The 22,039-nt window shown below is 40.2% G+C and overlaps 1 protein-coding gene across 3 annotated transcripts in view; it reads left to right on the top strand.

Moving 5' to 3' along the window:
• The window catches only part of SGCD (sarcoglycan delta), a 1,043,506-nt gene that overhangs the window by 867,391 nt on the left and 154,076 nt on the right, over window positions 1-22,039 (top strand). For all 3 annotated transcript variants that reach the window (XM_038005626.2, XM_073010561.1, XM_008015117.3), the window contains 2 exons: window positions 15,989-16,076; window positions 21,754-21,873. In XM_038005626.2, the coding sequence (XP_037861554.1) occupies window positions 15,989-16,076; window positions 21,754-21,873 (208 nt within the window). The remainder of the gene's footprint in view (window positions 1-15,988; window positions 16,077-21,753; window positions 21,874-22,039) is intronic.

Genomic DNA, 22,039 nt, shown 5'->3' with positions numbered 1-22,039 from the left:
CGATGTTTTTTATTACCCCAGACAGAAGCCCCATATCCATTCAGCAGTCCCTTTTATTTCTTTCTCCAGCTCCTGGCAACTGCTAATCTACTTTCCTGTGGAATTGCCTACTCTGGATATTTCATATAAATAGGATCATATAGTATGTGGCTTTTGTATCTGGTTTCTTTTACTTAGCATAATGTTTGCAAGGTTCATCCATGCTGTAGCATGTATCATACCTCATTTTTACAGGGGAATAATATTCCACAGTATGGATATATCACATTTTGCTTATTCATTCATCTACTGTTGGGCATTTGTGTTGTTTCCACCCTTTGATTATCATGAATAGTGCTACTATGAGCATTTGTGTACAAGTTTTTGTTTGAACATCTGTTTCCAATTCTTTTTGGTGTATACTTAGGAGTAGAGTTGCTGGGTAATATGGCAGTTCCATGCTTAACTTATTGAGGAATGGACAAGCTGTCTTTCGTAGCAGTGGCGTCCTTTTACATTCCCACCAGCAATGTATGAGGGTTCCAATTTCTCTACATTCTTGCCGATAAATGTTATCTTCTGTTTTGCTTTTGTTTTTGTTTTTCTGTTATAATTATTCCAGTGGGTGTGAAAAATTACCCAGTTTTTAGTCTCATTTTGACTTACTGGTTTTCCATTTGTTGGTGGTGGTGTTAGCCTAACATTGCTGTGGGCTTGGAGCAAAAGAGTCAATCAAAACGTGACCTGATCTCTCCATTTTTACTGATACCTGAAGTCTTTTTTCAATTCTGGCCATAATTCTTAAGTAGACGAATTGAATGAAGCACCCATAAGCCAAAGTGTCTGATCGTATAGCCATTACTTTTCTAAGAGTGTGAAAGGAGATACTCTCTTTGTGGGGTTAGACAGACAAATACCAATTAAAGCAATCAAAGGTTACTTCAACAAATTTCCTCTTTTAACATCACCCCTTTCCAACCAAACTAATATAATGCGGACATTAGCTAGTTAAGTGAGGACAGTGGAGACTATATGTGCTTTTCCTATGAGAATTGAGCTTCCTCAAAGGATTAGTGACAACTACAAAATCACTCTTGTCTCTCTTTTGACCTGTCCACAAAATTAGAAATTTTGGCCAGCCACAAAAGAAATTTAGGGCACACAAAAATAATTAAGAAATGTACATATGACCTGTATTTTTCAATACTTATTTAATAATGGTCATGTTTTTATGAATATTTTTGTATTTTATATTAATGATATTTATGATTATGAACGTACTGTTTATTCATGACTTTTTATGATCATAAAAGCAATACATGCTCATTTCTTTTTCCCAATAAAAATATTGAAAGCACATACTATACTTAAGAACTTTAACGACTCAGCAGGCTTACAATATGAAGGTCTCAGCCTTGGATTTGAATAATGAGCCTGGGATCCGGGTCAGGTTCTGCATGACCTGAAGATTACTGCTTAACTTTTCTGTAAATCTGATAATCACGTGGACACGAAGTTGCAACTGCTTTGCCTCCAGTCATGAAATATTTTGTTTGAACACCCTCATTTTGTCCTGCCCTCCTTGACTGCCCCAACCAGGTGAAACTGATTTAGGATGCCACACGGACTTAGTGCTTCATGTCCTAACTTTAATCAGCAGTTACCTAGCCTTTCTCCATTCTCCCGAAGCCTAGTTCTTCCATACGGCAGCTGGTGAAATTCATCCCTCCTCTCAGACTGGAAGGCTCATAAGAAAAGAACAGCATTGACTTTGGAACCGTCAGACACCTTTTTGGTCAAGGTGCCTTTTCATGTGACCCTAATCATCCCTAATCATACCATGTCAGCTAGATATACATTCTGTGCAGGGCTCTCTTCTTATTCTTTATTTTTTATTAATTTTTTTAGAGATGGGATCTCACTGTATCACCCAGTCTGGAGTGCAGTGGCCAGACTGTAGCTCACTGTAACCTCATACTCCTGGACTCAAGTGTTCCTCTCAACTCTGCCTCCCCAGTAGCTAGGACTATAAGCACACGTCACCATGCCCTGCTAATTTTTTCTTTTTTGTAGAGACAGGGTCTTACTATGTTGCCCTGGCTGGTCTCAAACTCCTCACCTCAAGTGATCTTCCGTCCTTGGCCTCCCAGAGCATTGGGTTTACAGACGTGAGCCACTGCACCCATCCCCGTCCTGTTCTTTAATATTAAATACTGTTAGCACATATTGTGTCCTCACCCTTTACTTGGCACTATGCTGTCTGTTTAGCATACGACATCTTCTCACAGACACCTATGAGGCAGTGCTATTCTCTGCCTCATACTTTAATAGGTGGGAAAATGGAGATACAGCAGTTAAGCTACCCACCTGCACAGCTGGTGGATGGTCAGGTTCTAGTTCCAGCCTGCCTGCCTAAAGTCATCCTCTTAATCACTACATATAAAGCAGAAACCGACCACGTGCTAACATCACTGTCAGTTTGATCCTGCTGACAGAGCTTAGCAACCATCAGCACCAAATTAACCCCCTATTTAAAAATATAAGTTTAGAGGTAAAAACATGATGCTAAATTCCTTATCCATGCAATTTAATCCACTTAGTTCTGTAAGGGAGGTACTGTTATTATCTCCATCTTGTACATTATTGTCCCCATTTTCCAGCTGAAGAAACTAAGGCTGTGTAATCTAGGGTTACTAGTTCAGAAATAGCACAGCTAGGATGTTAGGTTGGGATACCTCCAAAGCCCTAATTAACCACAACAGCACACCACAAAGAAAGGCTCGAGTAACCCCAGGGTTAGTAGTCTGGGCTTTGGGATTTTTTCCCTATGTTATTCCGATTTTTTAAGAGGTCATACCTCCTTCAAACCAGTCAGCATTAGACTGGGTATATTTCCTCTACAGCAAATCAGGTTGTATCCCTCCCATGATTAGCCAGTCTCTATGCAGTTGTTTTTCTCTCCATGTTAGTAATTCTGATCTCAACTTGCACTTCTCCCTGAAAGACCCACATTGACTTTATCCAAACTTTTCCTGAAAGAGGGGTTCTGACTCCTCAGAATGCCATGCACCGTTCTGTGAAAGGTCAAAATCCAAAGCAACAGGCCCTCACTGATGGAGGGAGAAAAATATGCAAAGAGAACCAAGGAAAGTGTGGGGGCCAGCCACAAAGCCCAGACTTGTGCTCTCAGATCTGCAGGAGCTCTTGGCCACTGCAAATCCAAGCATACCTTGCATGGAAGAGCCCTGTTTGCAAATGTAGCCAAAAGCCAGAGAAGTTTGGCCCACAGAGTTTCTGCAACAAAGAATGGGCTGGAACAGTCTTGTCTGTATTGCTGTCTGTACCATGAAATTACCTTCCAGGTGAAAAGCACATCTTATTCTTGGTATCAGTCAAGTTTTAATGCTTTAATATTGGAATGTGATTGACCTCATGGGGAAGAGACAGAGCTGCCTCCTTGAACTGCAGGGGTCTCTCTGCTTACTGGCTTTCTCAGAAACCCTGGCAAGTCTCTCTCCCTATCTATGAAGAATTCCCTAATTTTCCAACCAGTGCTGAAGTCTTTTATTCATCACAGCTCTTAAACTTTTCTTAGACTACACATTCCACTATAATAGAACAAGCGGAAAGTGCTCAACTCTAGAGTGCTAGTCCTGTCTTTGCAACTTACCAGCATGCAAGTCTGGGTAAGTTGTGCCCCACACCCAGCCTCAGTCTCCCCATTTATAAAATGGCAATTATACTTACTTACCAGTATTGTAGACATTAAGCCATCCAACAAGCACTACTGAGAGTCCACCAGAGGTGAGGATAGCTACGAAGCCCTTTCATGTTTTAAAGAGCTAAACGAGAGATAGCTAAGCCATACTTGTATGCATAAAGCAATCATTAAAGTAGCATTCCCTAAAACGGGTCCCGTTAACATGTACTTTAAAAAAAAAGTATGATTAAATAAATTTTGGAGCAATTGGGTACACAAAGCTAAACAAATTACGTTGACATGGACTTCTCAGAGCAAATAAAATACTAACATGGACTATGGAGCTAGAAGGTAGGGCAGAGTACATTGAATTGCCTAAACTATTTTACTCATAAAAATTTGGGGACTCAAATTTTTTTTAATACTTTAAGTTCTAGGGTACATGTGCACAATGTACAGGTTTGTTACATAGGTATATGTGTGCCATGTTGGTTTGCTGCACCCATTAACCCATCATTTACATTAGGTATTTCTCCTAATGCTATTGCTCCCCCTGCCCCCCTACTCCACAATAGGCCCCAGGGTGTGATACTCCCTGCCCTGTGTCCAAGTGTTCTCAATGTTCATTTCCCACCTATAAGTGAGAACATGCGGTGTTTGGTTTTCTATCCTTGTGATAGTTTGCTCAGAATGATGGTTTCCAGCTGCATCCATGTCCCTACAAAGGACATGAACTCATTCTATTTTATGGCTGCATAGTATTCCATGGTGTATATGTGCCACATTTTCTTAATCCAGTCTATCATTGATGGACATTTGGGTTGGTTCCAAGTCTTCGCTATTGTGAATAGTGCCACAATAAACAAAGGTGTGCATGTGTCTTTATAGTAGCATGATTTTTAATACTTTCGGTATATACCCAGTAATGAGATCGCTGGGTCAAATGGTATTTCTAGTTCTAGATCCTTGAGGAATCGCCACATTGTCTTCCACAATGATTGAACTAGTTTACACTCCCACCAACAGTGTAAAAACATTCCTATTTCTCTACATCCTCTCCAGCATCTGTTGCTTCCCAACTTTTTAATGATCACCATTCTAACTGGTGTGAGATGGTATGTCGTGGTTTTGATTTGCATTTCTCTGATGACCGGTGATGTTGAGCATTTTTTCATGTGTCTGTTGACTGTATGAATGTCTTCTTTTTAGAAGTGTCTGTTCATATCCTTTGCCCACTTTTTGAAGGGATTGTTTGTTTTTTTCTTGTAAATTTGTTTAAGTTCTTTGTAGATTCTGGATATTAACCCTTTGTCAGATGGGTAGATTGCAAAAGTTTTCTCCCATTCTGTAGGTTGCCTGTTCACTCTGATGGTAGTTTGTTTTGCTGTGCAGAAGCTCTTTAGTTTAATTAGATACTATCTGTCAATTTTGGCTTTTGTTGCCATTGCTTTTGGTGTTTTAGACATGAAGTCCTTGCCCATGCCTATGTCCTGAATGGTATTGCCTAGGTTTTCTTCTAGGGTTTTTATGGTTTTAGGTCTAACATTTAAGTCTTTAATTCATCTTGAATTAATTTTTGTATAAGGTGTAAGGAAGGGATCCAATTTCAGCTTTCTACATAAGGCTAGCCAGTTTTCCCAGCACCATTTATTAAATAGGGAATCCTTTCCCCATTTCTTGTCTTTGTTAGGTGTACCAAAGATCAGATGAGTGTAGATTTGTGATGTGATTTCTGAGGCCTCTGTTCTGTTCCTTTGGTCTATATATCTGTTTTGGTACCAGCACCATGCTGTTTTGGTTACTGTAGCCTTGTAGTATAGTTTGAAGCCAGGTAGCATGATGCCTCCAACTTTGTTTTTTGTTTGTTTGTTTGTTTGTTTGTTTTGCTTAGGATTGCCTTGGCAATGAGGGCTCTTTTTTGGTTCTGTATGAACTTTAAATTAGTTTTTTCCATTTCTATGAAGAAAGTCAATGGTAGCTTGACTGAGAGACAGTTTGTTGTGATTTCTGTTCTTTTACATTTGCCGAGGAGTGCTTTACTTCCAATTATGTGGTCAATTTTGGAATAAGTGTGATGTTGTGCTGAGAAGAATGTATATTCTGTTGATGTGGGGTGGTGAGTTCTGTAGGTGTCTATTAGGTCTTCTTGTTGCAGAACTGAGTTCAAGTCCTGGATATCCTTGTTAACCTTCTACCTTGTTAATCTGTCTAATATTGACAGTGGGGTGTTAAAGTCTCCCATTATTATTGTGTGGAAGTCTAAGTCTCTTTGTAGGTCTCTAAGGACTTGCTTTATGAATCTGGGTGTTCCTGCATTGGTTGCATATATATTTAGGATAGTTAGCTCTTCTTGTTGAATTGATCCCTTTACCATTATGTAATGGCCTTCTTTATCTCTTTTGATTGATCTTTGTTGGTTTAAAATCTGTTTTTTCAGAGACTAGAATTGCAACCCCTACTATTTTTTGCTTTCCATTTGCTTGGTAGATCTTTCTCCATCCCTTTATTTTGAGCCTATGTGTGTCTCTGCATGTGAGATGTGTCTCCTGAATACAGCACACTGATGGGTCTTGACTCTTTATCCAATTTTCTAGTCTGTGTCTTTTAATAGGGGCATTTAGCCCATTTACATTTTAGGTTAATATTGTTATGTGAGAATTTGATCCTGTGATTATGACGTTAGCTGGTTATTTTGCCCTTTAGTTGATGCAATTTCTTCCTAGCATTGATGGCCTTTACAATTTGGCATGTTTTTGCAGTGGCTATTATGGGTTGTTTCTTTCCATATTTAGTGCTTCCTTCAGGAGAAGGTTTGCCTCTCGTAAGGCAGACCTGGTGGTGAAAAAATCTCTCAGCATTTGCTTGTCTGTAAAGGATTTATTTCTCCTTAACTTATGAAGCTTAATTTGGCTGGATATGAAATTCTGGGTTGAAAATTCCCTTCTTTAAGAGTATTGAATATTGGCCCCACTGTCTTCTGGCTTGTAGAGTTTCTACCAAGAGATCTGCTGTTTGTCTGTTGAGCCAACCTTTGTAAGTAACCTTTCTCTCTGGCTGCCCTTAGCAATTTTTCCTTCATTTCAGCTTTGGTGAACCTGACAATTATGTGTCCTGGGGTTGCTCTTCTTGAGGAGTGTCTTTGTGGTGTTCTCTGTATTTCCTCAATTTGAACGTTGACCTGCTTTGCTAGGTTGGGAAAGTTCTCTTGGATAATATTCTGAAGAGTGTTTTCCAGCTTGGTTCCATTCTCCCCGTCACTTTCAGTTACACCAATGAAATGTAGATTTGGTGTTTTCACATAGTCCCATATTTCTTGGAGGCTTGTTTGTTTCTTTTTACTCTTTTTTCTCTAAACTTCTCTTCTCACTTTATTTCATTACTTTGGTCATCAATCACTGATACCCTTTCTTCTACTTACTCGAATCAGCTATTGAAACTTGTGCATGTGTCACGTAGTTCTCATGCCATAGTTTTCAGCTCCATCAGGTCATTTAAGCTCTTCTCTACACTGTTTATTCTAGTTAACCATTCGTCTAATCTTTTTTCAAGGTTTTTAGCTTCTTTGTGATGGGTTTGAACATCCTCCTTTAGCTCAGAGAAATTTGTTATTACTGACCTTCTGAAGCCTACTTCTGTCAGCTCATCAAAGTCATTCTCCATCCAGCTTTGTTCCATTGCTGGTGAGGAGCTGTGATCCTCTGGAGGAGAAGAGTCACTCTGGTTTTTAGAATTTTCAACTTTTCTTCTCTGGTTTCTCCCCATCTTTGTGGTTTTATCTACCTTTGGTCTTTGATGTTAGTGACCTACAGATGGGGTTTTGGTGTGAATGTCCTTTTTGTTGATGTTGATGCTATTCCTTTCTGTTTGTTACTTTTCCTTCTAACAGTCAGGTCCCTCAGCTGCAGGTCTTTTGGAGTTTGCTGGAGGTGCACTCCAGACCCTGTTTGCCTGAGTGTCACCATCAGAGGCTGCAGAACAGCAAATATTGCAGAACAGCAAATATTGCTGCCTGATCCTTCCTCTGGAAGCTTCGCCCTAGAGGGGCACCTGCCTGTATGAGGTGTCAGTTGGCTCCTACTAGGAGGTGTCTCCCAGTTAGGCTACACAGGGGTCAGGGACCCACTAGAGGAGGCAATCTGTCTGTTCTCTGAGCTCAAACACCATACTGGGAGAACCGCTGCTGTCTTCAGAGCTGTCAGACAGGGACGTTTAAGTCTGCAGAAGTTTCTGCTGCCTTTTCTTCAGCTGTGCCCTGCCCCCGGAGGTGGAGTCTACAGAGGCAGCAGGCCTGGCTGAGCTGCATTGGGCTCTGCCCAGTTCAAGTTTCCTCAGTCACTTTATTTACCTACTCAAGCCTCAGCAATGGTGGACACCCGTCCCCCTGCCAGGCTGCTGCCGCACAGGTTGATCTCAGACTCCTGTGCTAGCAGTGAGCAAGGCTCCATGGGTGTGGGACCTGCTGAGCTAGGTGCGGGATATAATCTCCAGCTGTGCCATTTGCTAAGACCATTGGAAAAGTGTAGTATTTCGGTGGGAGTGTCCTGTTTTTCCAGGTACCGTCTGAGATGGCTTCCCTTGGCTAGGAAGGGGAAATCCCCCAACCTCTTGCACTTCCCAGATGAGGCAATGCCCCACCTTGCTTCAGCTCACCCTCTGTGGGCTGCACTCACTGTCCAACCAGTCCCAATGAGATGAACCAGGTACCTCAGTTGGAAATGCAGAAATCACCCTCTTCTCCATCAGTCATGCTGGGAGCTGCAGACTGGAGCTGCTCCTATTCAGCCATCTTGGAACAGACCTGGGGGCTCAAATTTTTTTAGTTTATATTTTAAGAATGGCTACTTACATATTATAGGAAAGTTTTTTATAGAACGCTGGAAAATGCTAGCAAGAAGGCTCAGGCAGTTAGAAGAGATGTTGTTTTGTATGTTGTGAAGATGAAATTGTCACCTGAGAAACAGAAGAGTGCATTGTTCATTGTCAAGTGCCACCTTCCCAGCCTGTCTCTGATCTCATAGGGGTTTGGGATTGTTATATGAGTGTTAATTTTGTCTTTCTAAATGCAGAACAAAGATCTAGACTACCTTTTATACTCCTGTTATAGTTCCCGGTACTGTGATGGTTGCATAAAAGGGCAACCAATTGAGCTCTAGAATTCCTGATCACAGCCATGTAAGGATAAAACATCTGCCTCTTTACATACCCAAAAGCAACCCCTGTGACAGCTGCACTCCCACAGAACTGAGTCCAGGTTACACTCCATTACTTTGGGCTCTTGGGTTGGATGTTGAGGAAGTCATTCTTAGCCAGGGTATCCCAGTTAATCCTCTTATCTGACCTTACCCCTAAAGAAGAAAATGTATCAGTATTTTTTTCTCCTATGCAGTTTGCTACATTTCAGGAAGCTTGACCAGCAAATTAGAATTAAAACTTTATTTTATGTCTCCTTCTGATTTCCTTATTCCTAGATATATGCATGTAATTCAAGCCCATCTCCCCCCATCCTTTGGACACACACAGACGCACACAGGTGCATGCATGCACACATGTGCACACACACACATACACACAGTAGGAGAACCACTGATTTTTCACTTCCTGAGAAGTTTCTTTGAATTCTTTGTAACCTTCAAACTATGAGAGATTTGCCTTGAGATACTACCTTTAAGTTAACAATTATGTTTTAATATGTCTGTCCTCTTAGAGGAGCCCCACTGATGATGTCTAGAGAGAGCAAAAAGCAAATTTTAAGCTGCCAGAAAGAGTCAACATGGAAATGCACAGAATTTTGTGAGAGTTGACAGCTGAAATAGTGTAATTGTGAACATTTTTATAAAGGAGTTTTAGTATACTGTAGAAGGCACAGAGGAACTTAAAAGACATGATGTAGGATTGAAGGAAATGCCAACCGTGCACCCTAATACATCAGACTCCTAGGCATTTCGCACTTTACATTTCCAAAGTTGAACCTTCAAACCCCAAACCTCCCACCTACCAAACTCTCCCTTCAAATATTCACTCCCTCACCTCCTGCTCTGTAGCTCAGTAAATGGCTGTTGCCTCTCCAATTGCCAAGCAACACAAGGGTTATCCCTCACTCTGCCTCCTTTCTCATTCCCAAGCCCCATCAGTTACCAACCCCTGCCAGTTCTAAAAATGTAACTTTTCTTCTACTACCTCCACTTCAGTTCAGGTGGCTACTGTTTCTTAGCTGGGTGACTACAATAATCTACCTGGCCTCTCATATCATGTACTTCTCTTTCTAGCAGACCCCACAAGGTAACCAGAGTGATCATTATTAGTTCACACCTTCTCCTGCTTAAAACTCTTCAGTGACTTACCATTTCTGAAGAAAGTTCAAAACCCTTAAAATGGAGCATGAAAGCAAAATGGGTAGATAGACTTGCCAGATATCTGGACATACCACAAAGCCACAGAAACAAAGATAATATGGCATTGGTATAAGAATAGATAGACAATAAGACAGTCTACAAGTCTGAGTCAGACTCAGATATATTTGGGAATTAATATGTGCCAAAGTGATACCACATAATAGTGGGGAAAAAATAATGATTGTTTGGTAGATAGTGTTGAGGAAACTGCCTTCCGTTTGAATTCCTATGTAAGTACATACTGAAGTAGGCTTCAGAGAGAATAAAGACTTAATATGAAAAGTAAAACTCAAATGTTGGTAGAAGAAAATATATATAATGAACTAGGAAAGGAAAGGATTTCTTTGTGAAAAATCCCAAGACACAATCCATTAGGAGAAACAAATGTTTTCTTACATCAAAAGTAAACATTTCTGTTCATCAAAGAACAGCATGGGCAATGTTAAATTGTTCTCTCTCCCTTGAGCATCAAACTCCAAGCACATAGTCTTGCTCTCTGTCCCTTAAGTATGCCAAGCTCTTTTTCGCAGAGAGCCAAATACACTTGTCTGTGTCTCTGTCTGAAAAGTTCTTTGTTTTCTGGTTCAGCTAATCAGTTCTCACTCATCCCTGTGATTTTTGCTAAAATGTCTTTCCCTTAGCAAGGCCTTTCGTGACCACCTGAGTTAGAGGAGGTCTCACTGCATGTGATCTCATTTCACCTTCTACTTTGTGTTCACTGCACACATTGAGATTGCAATTATATGATCACTTACAGAACTCAGTTCAGTGTCTATGTCCGTTGGTAGTTTGTAAACTCCAGCAGACCAGGGGCTACCTGCTCAGCCCTGAGGACAGTGCTTTATGCTTAGAAAATACTTGAAAGTATTAATACAGTGGATTAATGAGGGGCAGTTGGGGCACATTCACTACCACATGCCAGATGAGTGCTACATGACCAGCATAGATTCCAGGCATCTTTTGACCTTTATGTCTGCAAGAATTTGAGTAATAATGTGTGCTGCTGCTTCTTTCTGTCACCTAGAGACTCAACATCTCAAGTCTAATTTGTATCTTCTACCATTCCTTGCACTGCATTAGGAAGTGAACAAATATTTGCTGGCTATATATCTATATGGCCTCCTCCCATCACACTAAGTTTTCTATGTTTAGATTATCACATCATTCATGCTTAATGGCTTGCCTTTTGAAAACTGACAGTTACTGTCAACCTTTCTTTGATTATTTCTTTTGTTGACAACTCTCACTCTCTGTTGACTCTTAATTTGATCTGAGCGTTCAGTTATTCAGCAAATATTTATTGAAAGCCCAATGGGTGCCAGGAATATGTGGGGCACTAGAAAAGCTGGCAGTCCCCTTGCAGTGGTGACAGATGAACATGACCCCTCAAAGGAATCATTGAGACAAAACAGCTAAACTTAGTGGAGTATTGAGAGAGACCAAAATGCTCCCAAATTTGGGCACAGTGCAGAGAGTAGCTGAATAGGAATGCTACAATGGGAAAACTGGACTGTTTCCCAGCTTATTTTGAGAAAGAGCTTCACAGTGTAGCTTCATTATTCATGACTGGAAAAAAACTTTCAAAACAATAGAAATCTACCCAAGCATATTTATAAAAAGAGACTCCAAGAAAATAGAAATAACTGTACTATAGTATTGTTCAGTAACTTGTTATGCTTTTAAAAGGATCAATTCAGAGACAAAGCATCCTATCGAAAATAATAATGTTAATAGTAGAGATATTTGATGCTTGCTGAAGAGAAACTTACAAACTATCCTTTGAAAGTGATTTTAATGACAAATCTTACTTTGTAGAAGTCAGTTTTTTTCCAGGGGATATTCAAAGTTGCTGTTATTTTAGTAAACACAGATCACTGCAACCAATGCCTTTTGATAATGACTGCAGAGAAGTTACTGCATTCTGACAACCCAGTGTTGCGAGCCTTCCAGAAGAATGGTTGTGCAGAGAGAGCCCTGGGTGAAGTACTTGCTATGAGAGGACCCATGGACTATTCCTTTAGTATTTCCAAAGGCAAAATCTCATGGAAATATATTTTGTCTCAGTATAAGGGAGAATTTTCTAATGTGATCAAAAGTGAAATCATTTGTCCACAGTGTATCAAACTCCCTGCCTACTCAAAGATGGGGTCCTTTCCAAGGTCTCTTCCTGAAACTCAAGATCGATCTTAGAATTTTGCAGCCTAATACAGCTTTCAATGCTATATAAAAATACTGTATATTTTATGATAGTTTTATATGTACCATAAAACTGTGAAGTGAGTACACGGTGTTTCTATACATCCCAAACTCAGGCTTTCCTGTTAATATCTAACATTGGTAGGTAAATTTTGTCACAATTAATGAACCAATAATGATACATTATTATGAAAGTCCACCCTCTATTTCGATTACCTTGGTTTTTTTTTTTTTTTTTTTTTTTTTTTTTAGTAATATCCTTTTTCTGTCCAAGTTTTCTATCCACGTTATGTATAGCTCTCATGTCTCCCTACGCTCTTGGCTGTGATAGTGTCTCAGATTTTCTTTGGTTTTGATGACTTTGACAGTTTTGAAGAGTACTGGTAAGGTATTTTGTAAAATGGCCATCAATTGATATTTGCTATTTCCTCATGTTTAGATGGGGATTATGGATGTTGAGGAAGAAGACCACAGAGGCAAAGTGCCATTGTCTTTTTATCATATGAAGGGTGCATGCTATCAACATAATATACCAGTCTTGATGTTGATTTTGGTCAGCTGGCTGAGGTAGTGTTGGTCAGATATCTCAACTGTAAAATTACTCTTTTACTTCCCTTTCTATACGGTGCTTTTAGAAATGAAGATACTAGGCACAAATCACCATTAAGGAGTGAGGATTTCATCTATGTCGATTTTTTGGAATTCCTCTATCTGGGTAGATTTGACTATTCATCCTCATTTATCTGTTCATTTATATCTGTATACACTCATGGATATTTATTTTATGCTCTGGGTTATAATGCAATACTGCATTATTTGTTTTGTTCCTCAAATGCTTTCAGCTTTAGCTGTTGAGAGTTCTTTCGATTGTCTTCTGTGTCGCTTTGACATACCCCTGATTGTAAGGTTTTTTGTTTTTTGTTTTTTAAACACTTCCTTTCTGGCATTAAAAGATGCTGCAGCCTCATGTTGAGGATTTCTTGCCCCAGAACTGGTGTCAGCCATTTCTCTAAGGAGCTCGCCTAGTGTAGCTTTTGTTTGTTTGTTTATAGTTTTAAAGTATTTCTAGAGTCATTGCAGGTACTTTACACGTATTTTTCTTGATTTTGAGGGGTCTTTTTTTCAACATCATTATGTAGCCTTTAACTTCATTTTACAGATGCAGAAACTAAAAGAGAAATTATTTACCCAAGGCCACGCAGTTACAATAGAAGTAGAATTGTTATAAAGCCTAAATTGTTTGACTCCAAAGCTCACACTCTGCACATTTACTTTACAAGGTCAGTCTAACTTGTTACCTAAGTTAGTGTTAGATAGAAACCGTGCTGCTGTGATCAGCCTGCCCTTTTGTTAGGAGGAAAGGTGAAAACCAGCTGAGCTTTCCTCTGGTTAGTCTTCCCTCAGGATTCCAGCCACGCTGAGAGTTCAAAGCCTTTCCTGAATGTGGGAGTTGTTGTGTGCTATCTCGTGGTTTTCACTATTTATCTGAATTCCCAGATCAGATTGTTAGCTCTTCAGAGAGCAAGGAAAATATACTACACTCTAGGATTATTAAGGTAAGTAACTTCTGGCAGCCACATCATATTAAAACAGGCTGTGATGATATGGTTGCTATCAAATACAAATATCAAAATCTGCACCTTTCATACCAGGAGAGCATAAATCTTGATTGAAGTGATATCACATTCCCTCCCCTTTCCTCCACTTTTGAAAGCCACCTGGGGATGGGTGTTGGCTACCATTCTGCCGTATGCAGGTGGCTGGACTGGACTGGCCAATCCAGTCTGCATCCCCACCAGTTTTAGAAGGTAAAAGACATTCAACAGCCCACAATTTTCTTACCTCCATGACCTTCTTTTTTCATTTCAATAGATAAAATTGTATCTATTCTTTTCAAGGCTTAGCCCAAGTATTCATTACTTCAGGAACTCTTCTTTGCTTCCCACTCCACAGCCCCAAGCTGAGAGGAATCTCACCCTTCAGGGAAGTCCCCAAACATCTTGTAGCTCCGTAATCACTCTTGTTATTCTCTGCCTAGCATATTTGTGACCATCTCCTAGTCTCCATTAGAATATAAGACTTAGAAGGTAAAGACTGAGCTTTGCCTACCTTCTGCTTGCTCACAACTTGTAGGACAATGATTTTTATGTATTTGGGGCTCAATGCATTGAGTTATTATTGAATTTTCAGGCAGGTATATACCATATGGTGACAAAGGTTCAGAAAGATAGGAATGGCTGCCAGATTCCTTTTTCCATGTTCTTTGTCAGAGATTCATCATTTAATTTCTGGCTTTGCTTTACCCTAAGAAAATGACAACTTCTAAACCAAGGGTTGGCACGCAATGGCCTTTGAGCTACATTCAACCCTCTGCCTCTTCTTGTATCACCAGTGATCTGAGAATGGTTTTCATGTTTTTAAGTGATGGGAGGGAGAGACAAAACACAAAAAGAATAATATCTCATGGCATATTCAGTTTATATTAAATTTTAAATATAAAATTGAAATTTTATGAAATTTAGATGTCATTTTCCATGAATAATTTTAATGAAATACAGTCATACCCTCTTTGTTTATGTATGGCCTAAGACAAGTTTTACACTGAAACAGCAGAGTTGAGTAGTTACAACCTGGACATACATCCCATGAAACCTAAAATATTCAGTGTCAGGACTTTCAACAAAACGTGTGCGGCCGGGCGCGGTGGCTCACGCCTGTAATCCCAGCCCTTTGGGAGGCTGAGACGGACAGATCACGAGGTCAGGAGATCGAGACCATCCTGGCTAACATAGTGAAACCCCGTCTCTACTAAAAATACAAAAAAAAAAAAAAAAAAAAAAAAAAAAAAAAAAAAACTAGCTGGGCGTAGTGGCGGCCGCATGTAGTCCCAGCTACTCGGAGGCTGAGGCAGGAGAATGGCGTGAACCCGGGAGGCGGAGCTTGCAGTGAGCCGAGATCGCGCCACTGCACTCCAGCCTGGGCGACTGAGCAAGATTCCGTCTCAAAACAAAAACAAAAACAAAAAAAACGTGTGCCAAGTCCTATTCTGAGTCATGCCCAGAAATGTGTACCACTGTGTGAAAGAGTTGGGGAACCCTTTAGATAAAGGGCAGAGTAGATACAGGCACAGACGGTCTGTAGGAAAAGGAATCTGGAGACAAGAAAAGGAAGAAAAGGCAGGCAGAGGCATACCTGGGGACATCACACCTCCTGGGTTTTTAATGCATGCATTGCAAACATCTCCACAAAGGATTCTTACAGTTGGTGGGTATGCCCGAGGGGCAGATCCTGGGTATTTTACAGAACCTGCCTGCTCTTCTGTAAGGACTCTGCATGACTCCTTTGAAGAAAGGATGACATTAGATTATCATTCATTTCTGATCATTCTTTGTACCAAGACTAACTAATATTTTCAGTAAGAGCTAATGGGCTTTGTGTCTTAATTGTCTGTGATTCAAACATAATAATGTGTGTGTGTTCTGGGGGAATCTATACTGTGTGAGTGTGTGTGTGTGTGTGTGTGTGTATTTGGAGGAAATCTGTTTTAGATAGTTGCTAATTAATTATCATGTACGTAGGGATCATTAAACATTTGGAGTTTTCGAGTAAAGACACATTGATTGGAACTTGGCTAAAGCCATTTCAGCAGAAAGTTGTAATGACAGTTCTTTTTGTTTAGAAATATATCATTTTCATGTGTTTCTCTTATTTTCTTATTTAGGGTAATGCCCTGTACTTCAAGTCTGCCCGAAATGTTACAGTGAACATTCTCAATGACCAGACTAAAGTGCTAACTCAGCTTATAACAGGTAAGAAAAGGGAGAACTTAGCAGTGCCTGGCGCATGCTAGGCACTCAGAAAACAGAATTAATGATCAAAGGAAACACCATATGAACTTGAAAATAAAGTGTGCTAACACACTGTGTTGAGAAAGAGAATGTAGCATGTGTTCCATGATTCTACTAGAGGGTAGAATTGTATCTGGACACAATTTAAACTTATGAAATCTAATGATACCTACTTAGTGGGCTAAGAAGAAAAACTTCTTCTACCTACTTAGTGGAGTAAGAAAAAAAAATTTTTTTTCTAAGCAGATTTTCACAGAACGTGGCCCCTAAATATAAGCCAGCTGCTTCATCTGGTGCTCAGCCAAGGAAAAGTTTCTTGCTCCAGTGCTGGGGGAAAAACAGGCTGTGTTGGATTGGTTGAGAGAAGAACGCAGTATCTACAAAGCCGGGGACCATACTTTATGGGCTGTGAAAGGGATTTTTAACTTTAGTTTGAACCCATGCCATATTTGCTGTACGTGCTGACTTTGAACCTAACTCAATTGCAAGATGTGGATGTATCTTTACTGAGTATGTTTGTGTGTAATTCCTCTTAATATAGCAGATCTGCGTCTAACAGCTGTGGAAAACACCCACTGGGTTTTAAGCTATAAATTCCTGAAATCTAAACAAGGACTGGTTATTCACAATCATGATTATAATGATAAACATGGATCTCATGATTTGGTAACATGTTAAGCAGTACAATCAATGCCCACTCTGTAAGCAGTGAACAGGGAGGCATTATGCACCCCCACAGTGGAAGGGAAAAGGAATGTATGTGTGAATGGCATTGTTATACTTACAGACAGAAAATGCCATTTGTTTGGCTTCAGGGATAAGAGAAAAGTATACAGATGGACATTTTGAGAAGCCAGTTACCCAAATGCCTTGAAACTTTACTGTTATTGTGAATAAAATATCTGGAACCCACTAATAAGCCATGGGGAAACAGGTACCTTTGTGCCCAGAGTCTTCACTCCTGGTGAGACAGCCTCACTCCCACTCTGCCCCTGGACTGCTGCATATGGATGTCTAGAGATTCACAGCCAGTGGGTGATTGGGACCATCCGCCAATCAAGAAACTCAGGGATTGAAGGAACTGCTGCCCGGCAGAGCCCATAATCCATAAACATGTTGTTTCAGCGTGTGACTGGATCTTCCGCCTTGCTTATATAACATCTGGTCCACAGTCACAATGCTAAATAATTAAATAAACAGCTTCAGTAAGCAATGATTTTAAGCAGCTTGTGTGAAAATTGGCTCCAGGAGGGTAATAAATCCAACCTCCAACTCCCAGATTTTCACATTCAAAAGGAACTTATTTAGCCTGTTGATCATTTCCCATTTATTTGTAGTGAGAGATTTGGTTTACTTGAGAGATTTTGTTTTGATAAAGCTGGAACTGCCCAAATGACTATTACTCAGCAAAAGAGTGAGTCAGTCTATTTTTCCCCCGACCTCTTCCTCTCCCTACTCTTCTGATGCCCCTTTTCCTCTCCCTTTCAGTGCTTCTCTCCCTTTTCCTTCCCCTTCCCCTCTCTCCTCTCACCCCTTTATCTCTCTCCTTCCCCTTCTCTCCTCTCGTCTCTCTTCTTCTTCCCCTCTTCCCTTGTTTCTTCCTCCTTCTCCCTCCTCCTATGTCACTATTCTTGACTCTATCCCTCCAATAGTATTTGGTGTTTGTTTTCTGTCTCCCTACAATGAATTCTGGAGAAGATAATAGATATGTTTAAAACATCATTCTAAACACACAATACACACACATGCAGCACATACACCCTTAAAAGTTTTCCTTCAATACACTCTTTTTACATTACATTAATGCACACAGTGGAAAAGCACCCAGCCATCCCAGCAGACAATACCTTCTAATGCCTGTTGTGCTGGGTGCTGTACTTATTGGAAAACAAATCACTCCTGTCTTCTCAGTAGTGAGGTCTACGAAGGCAATCCTGAGGAATAAAGAATTTTACTTACCTAAAGAATGTCTCAAAAATCCATTAGCAATTCTAATGTTAGATGTCCAGGAAGTCTTTTCACAGGAAACAATGTTTCACATGACAGTTAAGTTCTCAAATTAGAACACAAATGCCTATTTGACCATAAGGCAGGCTGCTGATTTAGTATCTCAATAGTGGGTCTGATTGGGGAACCCTCCTACCTACATGGAGGAAAGCAGTGGAGATGCTTTGGACAGCATCATGAGGGAGTGGGGAAGGGTCCTAGTATTAAGAGAGTTGGGGAGAGAAATTAGGTTTGAAGGCCACCAGGCCTTTGCACCTCCCAGATTCATGGAGACTGTTGATGCATCCTGATGGGACTCTAGTTCTCCTCCCTGTTTAGGAGATTAATTAAGGAGGGGCTCCACACATAGACTACACAGACGGGGATTAACTCAAGATTAGTTTCACATTAGGAATAGTGGTTTTTTCCATCCCAGACAACAGTGAGTTCAACATGTGACCTCCTGAGCTGTCTCCAGCTCCATTTGCATTTTTCTCTAGAGTCATTTTTAAGGATTCCAGCCATGTCCAGGGAATTTGGCAGCCCCAGGTGAAATCAACAAAGGACAAGCGGTCTGCACCACTGAGTCAGCAGTTGCTCTGTGGGGTTTTGGCTAAAATTACCAATTACTGAGCTTTAGATACCCAAATGGTTGTGGCTCTTGGTAAATTCCACTTTATGTTCTGTGAAGCCCTGGAAAGCAAGATAACTTAATTGTACTTTGTGTTCTCCGATTGCTGAAGCATACTTTCTATACTGCTATAGTCCTTTAGTATATGCTCCTGTATGCCTCACAGCTGTTCATAAGTTCAAAGTAACACAGGAAGGTGTCCTTAGCTCCTCAGGGACCAGGTTGATGATACTGCCCAGTTCCACAGAGAAGAAGTCCAAGCATGTGTTATACAACCACATTTTTTATATGAATGGATCAAAAACGGGCAAACTCTGCTCACCCTGTGCCCATCCTGAGGTCATTCATTCATTCATTAGTACTTCATTAACTTCCCATTCTCAATCTACCTCCTCACAAAAATAAAGTAATAACCCTAAAGCATTGACAAATATAATATAGATTTTATTCAAGGTTTTGATTCCATCAAAAAGAGAGCTGCATCTTTTTGCAGAAAAACTGAAGTCAAATCCCTCATTGGACATCTCAGCTCTTTCAAGATTTCCTTCTGGCTCTTGTCTCCAGTTTTCTATTTCTGCTTATCCTCACAGAGCTCATTTCCTGAATGTTCCAGATGTGCTGGCCCCAGACCCCTTCTCCTTCCTAGACAAATAAATGCCGCTTTCCTTCTGTGGAATAATTCTCAGAGCTCCATTCCAGACCCAGACCTGCCATTGTCTCTAACTTTGTGAGAGCCCTCCACCACGCTGCCATTTGTTCTCCTCATCTGCAGCATCAAAGTGGTCAGATAAGATGACTTCCAGGTTCCATGATGCTTGAAGGTGCTGTCCTATCTCTGCTGTTTCAATCTCCTACTCATTAGGGAGCCTTTCCAATGTCCTTCTTTGTGTTAGAGGGCTGGTGTGGACATACTGGCAAGGGATGAGGTCTGCCTAATAGACGTGATTATGTGGTAAGAAAAGTGCACTAATAAGTACTCATCATGCATTCTTTTCCATGTGTTGTCACCACTGCAGTAGAATGGGGATGTCCACAAGAGTAGTGATGTCCACTCTCTCCTACACTCGCAGCACTTTACCACCCTAGATTTCTTTCTATAAACACAATGTCATTCGATCCTTTCAAACTTTCTATAGAGTCGATAGAGTAGGCAGTGATAGTCCAGTGTTATAGATGCAGAAACTGAGGTTCAGAAAGATCAAATGATTTGCCCCAAATCATGTTGCCACAGAATAAGACTGAGATGAGAAATAATTCATGTCTTCTGATTCCTAGTCCGACAGTCTTGACAAAGAGAAAAACCACCCCAGATGCCCAGTGGCTGGCTGGCACTATCACCCTGGCCTTAGCATTTTCCTGCTTCAATGTATATAATTTCACAGAACACGTGCACCAATCAAGGCTGTTCAGTGGCCCTGGTGGATCAAGACAAAACACAACACAAACACACAAACACAACTCTGGTCATGTGTGTACATAGCAAAACTATCAACATTTTCCAGATCACAAAAAAGACCAAACATCCCCTCTCCTGGCTAATATGAGTGACTCTGTTTCTTTATTCCCCCCATTTTTAGCATTTCCCTGGTCTATCTTTCTTCTAGATAAGATTTACTCCCATTTCCTGATAGTATTTAATCCAGGGTAAAGCCTTATTTCCTTCAATGTTCCCCAAAATAACCTAATATAAGGTCACATCCTCTGAGAAGTCCTTTCTCATGGCTTCTTTCTGAGATGCCCTATGGTTTTCCTTATGTTGTGTGTTGTCCCTCACTGCAGTGAGTAATAAACCCAATTTGTTCAACAGCAGGTGTGTTCCTAGTGGTCCTTGGCTGAAAGGCACTGGGACTCTCTCATTGCTATTTATTATTAAGTGACACTCTTTTGAGAAATATCAGAAAGAAAACAATTCCATGTCAGAATCTTCTGAACAATTTTGGAAAAAATACAAGATTCTAGACTCTACCCTCCCTCAAATATTTTTCTGTAGGAACTTCTAGATGAAGAGATGAATTTCTTTTGATCTGAGCTAGGTTCAGTGAGAATGATTATACTCCTGGATTATTCCTGTGCATTTCTGTAGACCAGCTTTTGAGAACCCCATGAAATTGAGGTATTCAGGTAGATCCAGTAGATCTAGCTCAGATAGATTGGAATGCTTTCTTCTTTTAAAAATTCTAATTCATCAACCTGTTTTACTTTTTGCATGGTACCTAAAACTTTCTGCAGTTTTATGGTTTAATAATAAAATTTTAAATGTATATTGGTGTGTGTCCATCAGAATATAGATGCTATGGAATCAGGGGCTTGACTTCCTTGTGCAGTATTATAGCTCCACATTCAAGAACAGCATCTGTTGGCATCTGATAGACCATGTAAATTTAGTTTTCACTGAACAAAATCCTAGTATGAAAGATTGGACAATTTCTAAGACAATTAATTACAATAACCATTTCTGCTAGGAAATAATCTATATACTAAGGAAATAGATTTCTCTTGGTGTCAAATGCAACCAGTAGGTTAAGGGTACAAAGTTAAACACATTTGAGCTGAATTTTAAAAAGTTCTTTCTGATAATTAGGGAGGGCCAAAGATATGTGATTGCCTCAAGAAGTGTTGAACCTCTGGTGCCTTGATATATACAAGAAAAATCCACAGCTATTTGACAGTAATTTGGTGGTTAGCTGAAGGAAATCACAGTCAAGGATTAGTTTGGAGGAAGGGCTTGCTGGTCTTCAAAACTATAGCCCAAGAATATATTATTAAAAGTAATTGACAAGACCTGGCTAAAGTCATTAGACTGATTTTCATGGTCAGCTTTTGAAAACCAGTCCACTGAACACTGAACTCCCATGCAATCTTGTTAGATGTGTATGTTCTATGAAAAGCTTTTTGTAGTCAAAGCGATGAGACTAATGGGGTTTTTTTGTTTGCTTGTTTCTCTCTCTCTCTCTCTCTCTCTCTCTCTCTCTCTCTCTCTCTCTCTCTCTCTCTCTCCCTGTCTCCTCCCTCTCTTCTCAGGTCCAAAAGCTGTAGAAGCTTATGGCAAAAAGTTTGAGGTAAAAACTGTTTCTGGAAAATTGCTCTTCTCTGCAGACGATAATGAAGTGGTAGTAGGAGCTGAAAGATTACGAGTTTTAGGTAAGGAAATCATTTAACTTGTTTGATGTTACTATGTACATGTTAGAGGAGAAGCAAAATGGTGTTATGAACAGGATGTGTCCTCCCAAAATTCGTATATCAAAATCCCAACTCCCAAGTTAATGGTATTAGGAGGTGGAGCCTTGAGGGGTAATTAAGTCATAAG

This window comes from Chlorocebus sabaeus, chromosome 23, assembly GCF_047675955.1.
Source record: "Chlorocebus sabaeus isolate Y175 chromosome 23, mChlSab1.0.hap1, whole genome shotgun sequence".
Classification (NCBI taxonomy): domain Eukaryota; kingdom Metazoa; phylum Chordata; class Mammalia; order Primates; family Cercopithecidae; genus Chlorocebus; species Chlorocebus sabaeus.
Note: the sequence above shows the minus strand (reverse complement) of the source record. Positions and strands in the feature narration are given on the sequence as shown.